Genomic DNA, 6,000 nt, shown 5'->3' with positions numbered 1-6,000 from the left:
CACAGACAACACTACATTATCCAAATGGCCCTTAGCAGCCCCCAGCGAATCATCAATCAGCAGTTTGTCAAGCCAAACAGGACTTTCATTGAGGTACCAATATCCCAGGTCGAGGTTGTGACTCCAAGTAGCTCAACCATCTGCAACAGAATTCCTCTCTCTATAAATGTGATGAATTTCAACCCTTCTAAACTGGTTCATGATTCTCTTGCAGAAACGTTCACACATACTTGGAGCTTCACTTTCTTCTGGAATTGAATGTTTACTAAATGAGGTTGCGCACTAACCGATTTGCAAATGAAGTTGGCCATCGTGAGGTTTACAACAAGACACAGAGCTGGCCATCGTGAAAACTCCAATATACCCCTCACAACAAGAGCACGTGCCATTCACATGGTCAAACTCGACGGATTCTGTTACGGCATGACTCAATTGAAACTATTTGTCGAGTTAAAGAATGTAATTGCCTCAAAAAAAAAGTTCGTGACCCAATTACAAATGGGGGCAAAATTCAAAGACGTCTACAGTAAATAACCCTAACTATTAAAATTACATTACCTTTTTTACACAAACCTTAAAATAGTCTTTTTCACCCCTCTTATCTTGGTGTATGCAATAGAAATTACCACTCCTCTTAGAACTAGGTTTTTGAGTTTTTCTCTAAACTTCATATTATATTTCTCTCCACTTATGTTTTTTCTTAAGGCCTGTTTCATAACAATTTTTATTTTAGTTTTTAATTTTTATTTTTTGTGCTAGAATATAGAACAAAATGAGAATGAGGATTGGACTGAGGATGAGATTGAGAGAGAGGATGAGAGGAAAGGGTGGGAGCGAGGAGTAACAAAAGTGAAAACAATTTCAAATATATTTTTTAGTTTTTATTTAGTTTTTTATTTTCACTTTTGTTACTCCTCCCTCCCATTCTCCCCTCTCATCTTCTCTCTCAATTCCATCTTCACTCTCATTCTCATTTCCATTCTCCCTCTTTTTTCCTATGTACTTTAGCACAAAAAATGAAAACAAAAAATTAAAATTGAAATGGTTATCAAACAGGGCCTTAGTTTGTGAATTATTATTTTTCCTTTCTATTGAGTTTAATGGGGAAAAAGCTTTAACGATATATGCTAAATCGCTACTCAACTCAAAGTATGTATTTGTCTATTTCTTACAATTTTCCTTGGTTAGTATGTATTTGTCTATCCCTTTGTCGAGGACAATTATGATTATAACCAATTGTTGAGGCCTAAAAAATTCACGGTTGGGCCCAAATATATTCTCGGCCCAATAGATACCTTACCGATAAAAAATCCAATTTAGGCACGCGAAAGTTTGTCATACACGCTTGCACAGACCATGATCACATGCCATGCCAAGTAAATATGACATCCGGCACACTAAGAATTGAAATGGGCCTATAAAAGGCACCGACTTTACAAGCCCATACTAGTTATCCCGTCAAGCATCATAATTAAAAAACATGCCAAGCGATGTGCCATGCCAAACGGGAAATCATTATTTCACACCCAAGCACGCTACAAGCCTAAGTCGGCCGAAGCCACTCAAATGCCCGGGGCTTGCTTGGGTTGTGGTATGGATGGTAATAAGTTGTCATGAGACCCATTGATGGGCCGAGAAATGGAGGTTTCAGGTTGCTTGGGAGCCTCGGAACTCAAGCCCATTTCTTAGGCCCAAACATGTGGGTAAGCACCAAGGAGAAAATAGTTCATTACCTTAGTCAAAATAGCCCATTAGCTTAACCAAAATTAGTCCAACACCTCAACAAAATAGGCCAAAACTTGGTGAAGTTGGCCCATTTATTTGATAAGTCAACCCATTGTTCTAGAAGGCCCATAGAAATAAAATAAAGACCTGCAAAACCATCAGCACCTTGCCGGAAAACATAAGCCACGAGAGGAGCAAATATGTCCACGTACACAAAGTTGTTGGGAAGCTCCAGCACATTATGGAGGAACAAGTTTTCAAGCAAAACATCCAAGGAACCAAAAGATATTGGTGTGCAAGGAGCTACCATTCGAACTAGCATGTAAACCAATTTCTTCCCTTCATCAAATCTGACTATGAAGGAGGAAAGAAAGAGAGAAAAGGAGATATCTGAAAATATGAATTCTTCACTAGGGCAGCTGCAAGAAAGGGACCTTGCGCTCCCAAAATCCCTGATTTTATGCAAAGAAACAGAGTAAATTCACCAAAATAGGATGATTGAAGGGATGAGGGAGAAAGGAAGGGAAAGACTTGACAAAATGGGCTAGAAGCCATTAGGGTTTGTTGGGAAAAGATGGCTTCTAGAGGCTATAAATAGGGCCTCTTCTACCCAACGAAAATCATCCACAACCAGAGAGCAAGCTTCCTCTCTCACCTGCAAAACCCAGCAAATTTGTGCTCTATTCATCTTTTTCCCCCATTTTTCCTCTTCTGACAGACTGACAAAGACTCTGTCAAGCTGCCGAAAAACACTCAAGCCACCTATTCCTCTCTTTCCCTCATTCTCAACCGAACCTCTCTGCAAAACCCTTTCTCTCTTACCTTAATACCCCATTTTTCCCCTAGGAACACTTAATTTTCTATTTGGTACTAAACTCATGGCAACTTTGCTCCCATGTCACAAGCCTCTCATGCCAAGCTAAGATTCTACCTGTAAGCACTAAGAATTTATTTGTAAGCATCCATTATTTTTGTTGGTGAAGGTAACCAAGGTGTTTCCTAAAGCATTACTATCCTTTCGAAACATTTTGGGGTTTGATCTTTGAACTCAGACACAGGGGATATTTTCTTCAGTTTGCCCCTTACTGCAACTAAGCCCATTTGTAACTGCCGGAAGAAAAAAGCCCCTACACTAATAAATAATATAATTCTTGATATATATAATATATATACTATTTTTTGTATGTATTATGAATTTAAATTTTTTATTATTTATAATTTATAAGAGGTTCCCACCCACCCACATAAAATCCATGCTTTGTCATTGACTCACTTCTTGTTTTATCCATATTAACATGATGACTCTTTCGATGAATAAATTCGTTATTGATATCAATTGTTTTCCCTTCATTCATGAACATGCATACGTCAACATATAAAGGGATACAATCAAACCAAAATCAACTTCTCCTCACATTCATCCATGCACTTACACATTTCCCTCATCAAAATCAAAACAATAATTTAATTACACACCAGCACTAATAACTTGGTAGAACTTGTGTCGACTAGAAATATAATTTAAGCAATGCTTCCAATCATATATAATATATATACATACACGAACATTACTATTTGAGCAAGGATCCAAAATTAAGAAGAAAACAATAATTAACACCAACACAAAAGTCCAAAGACAACAGCAAAACCCTAAATAATTAAGAGATTGAAAACCTTCTCCTTCTAGGCTTGGTAATGTCCACACCCTCGTCCATAATATTCGATGTGTCCTTGGACCCTTGCTTAAACGGATTCAACTTCCCCAATTTCTTCGACACCGACGAAAAGAACGTGCCCTTCCTGGGCCCACCACCTCCTTTCCCAGACGACGTCGTCGCGGCGCCTAAACTACCTTTTGCAGCAGGCCCACTTTTCTGTAAGTCCGTAATGTACATCTTCATCCTCAACAGCTCCGTTCTCAACGACTCGTTCTCCCTCGCCAACGACACGTCCTGCTGCACCTGACTCCTCGTCGTTACGGCGTCCTGCATCGTGTCGTTTTCGTCCACCCCGCTCCTCAGCTTCAGCTGATCGTAATACAACGCATGCAGTACGATTTGCACGGGAAGTCGTTTGTTCTGCGAAGCGTGCACTCTCGCTTCGTACGACAACTTCAAGGCGTCCATTACACTGCACACCTTCTCCCTCTCTATCTCGTCAAGGTTCGGATGAGCCTGCGACATCATTAATTAATTAATCACAGTTAATTCAACATTTTATTTAATTAACGCGATTAAAAGTGAATTAATTCGTAATTAGTGAACTACCTTCAAGTAAATATCAACGGCGCGATAGAGATCGTCGTCCACTTTACGGGCACCTTTAGGGACGAGGTTGGCGATGCCGTTGAACTTGGAGATGCTGAGATCAACACACGGGGCGATCTCGCCGAGATACGCGTCGACAGTCTTCGCGACTCTGACCATGGCCGCCGAGCAAACCTCTCTGAAATCGCCGGCGTTGAAGACAGCGACGCTCTTCTCCTTCTCCACGAACCCGGAGATGATCTTCCTCACGCTCTCGAGATCGAAGAGCCTCTCGCCGTCGTAGGTGAACGACAGCACCAGGAGGTCGTCCACGGTCACGTGCTCCAATATAACCGAGATCCGCTTCTCCAGCTCGGTCTTGCACGCGCTCGAGGCCTTGACGAAGGTGGCAGATCTGAGAAGGCAGCAGAGGAAGTTTATCGGCAGCGCCGCTTTCTCCGACGGCAAGAGAGAAACGATCGCTTCCAGAAGCTCGCGTTGCCGGATTCGGAGATCGGAGTCGTCCGAAAAGGCCGCGTTTGCGCCGGTACCGGAGTGGTCTCGGACGAGATCTCGGAGCCATTTCTCGGCGTACGTTATGATCGCGCTGGCTACGATTAACGATTTCGCTCCGCGCAGCTTCATCGCAGCGATGAATCTGCCGAAGAATTCAATGTCCAAAATCGCAAATTCCTCTGTCCACCAATTCGTTGGCGTTCGACTTGGAAAACTCGCTTCAATTGAGGCCTATAATGAACAATTAATCACATAATTAACCGAAATTATCTCGAGAATTGAAGCAAGTGATGATGAGTGATTTAAGCACAATTAAGCACCTTGGAAGTAGCAACATCCACGCATCTCTGAACGATCTTGAGGTCCTCGGCGATGGGGAGAAGCTCTTCGCACGACTTGAGCACGACAATGGCACCGGAGAGGCTTGACAGAGCGACCTGCGTCAAGAAATCTTCGGTGCGGCCAGTGAGGTTGTTGTCGCAGTACTTATCGGTCATTTCCAGGTACTCTGCGGCGCAGCGCAAAGCGGCGACGTTTTGGATTGTGATTTCGAAGTTGACGCCGTAACAGAACTTGGCCGCCTTCTCGAACGTCTCGGGGCCTCCCGGAATGTCGGAGAGGTTGATTCTCGTCAGGTCTGGCTCTGTTGACTCTAAAACGAGCTTCCTTATGTGGTTGCTCTTCGCCACAAGCATGAACTGCAACAGAGATTAAGTGAGTTTCGTATAATTAATTAATCATAATCATGCATGCACACGAAATTGAGCGCGTAAAAGCACAATATCAACACAGAAAACATAGACGAGTAAGTTTGAGCATAGAAATTTGAATTCAATCTAGAAATTAGTACCTTGTGTAGAGAGAAATTGGCTTCTCCAACTTCAACCATAACATCCGAAGGGATTTCTTGAGAAAAAATCCTATACAAAAAGAAAGTATTAAACACATAACGATGATGAGAAATTTGTTAATTATGTTCATATAGAGCGTTGAGTTGTTGTTGTACCATTGGCCAGTGCGCTCCATGGCAATGGAGAGTCTGCTGTTACCCTTGACAGAGGAAGCCATGGGAGGGGGAGGGGGAGGGGGATGAGGGAGAGCTTGGTGTTGCTGTAGAGAGAGTTTATAAGGAAGAAATTTAGGGTGTCTTATAAGTAAGAAATAGTGTCACGTCCGTGTTACATAAAGAGCTTTTTTACCATGTTTTCTAGATAAGAGCGAGCAAGTGGGATATAATCAAATATTGATGCATGAGTTGAGTCTTATCTTTTGTTATACAACGACTAAGCTTGGCCTTTTTTTCTTTTTGGGGTATAGTTTTCCTTTTCTACGTTACTTTCATTTCGCTCCATTTGGACCCTTCTATTCTATCGCAATTTTCACAATAGGAGCTTATCATAAGTATCAAGCTTTGGTCTTTTCCCGTGAAAAGTTGTTCCCTCAATTTTTGTTTGTGTGTTGGTCGGTTCTAAATCTATAAAATTTAGTAAATACACAATCGACGGATTTTCAA

At 41.8% G+C, this 6,000-nt stretch overlaps 1 protein-coding gene across 1 annotated transcript; it reads right to left on the bottom strand.

Moving 5' to 3' along the window:
• Positions 1-3,116: 3,116 nt before the first annotated feature.
• Positions 3,117-5,635, bottom strand: LOC117631227 (root phototropism protein 2). Its single transcript, XM_034364256.1, has 5 exons — positions 5,494-5,635; positions 5,338-5,407; positions 4,808-5,185; positions 3,993-4,718; positions 3,117-3,899 (listed from the first exon to the last, which is right to left on the bottom strand). The coding sequence occupies exons 1-5, from the start codon at positions 5,553-5,555 to the stop codon at positions 3,384-3,386; spliced, it is 1,752 nt and encodes a 583-aa protein (XP_034220147.1). The 5' UTR covers positions 5,556-5,635; the 3' UTR covers positions 3,117-3,383.
• Between the last annotated feature and the right edge of the window lie 365 nt (positions 5,636-6,000).

The sequence above is a fragment of the Prunus dulcis genome, chromosome 6 (genome assembly GCF_902201215.1).
Source record: "Prunus dulcis chromosome 6, ALMONDv2, whole genome shotgun sequence".
NCBI classification, from domain to species: Eukaryota; Viridiplantae; Streptophyta; class Magnoliopsida; order Rosales; family Rosaceae; genus Prunus; species Prunus dulcis.
Note: the sequence above shows the minus strand (reverse complement) of the source record. Positions and strands in the feature narration are given on the sequence as shown.

Bases quoted from the DNA above. Each gene is read 5' to 3' on its own strand.
- LOC117631227 (XM_034364256.1), bottom strand. From the start codon at position 5,555: ATGGCTTCCTCTGTCAAGGGTAACAGCAGACTCTCCATTGCCATGGAG. The intron at 5,408-5,493 runs GTACAACAACAA...CTTTTTGTATAG, and splicing joins ATGGAGCGCACTGGCCAATG to GATTTTTTCTCAAGAAATCC. The intron at 5,186-5,337 runs GTACTAATTTCT...TCTCTGTTGCAG, and splicing joins CCAATTTCTCTCTACACAAG to TTCATGCTTGTGGCGAAGAG.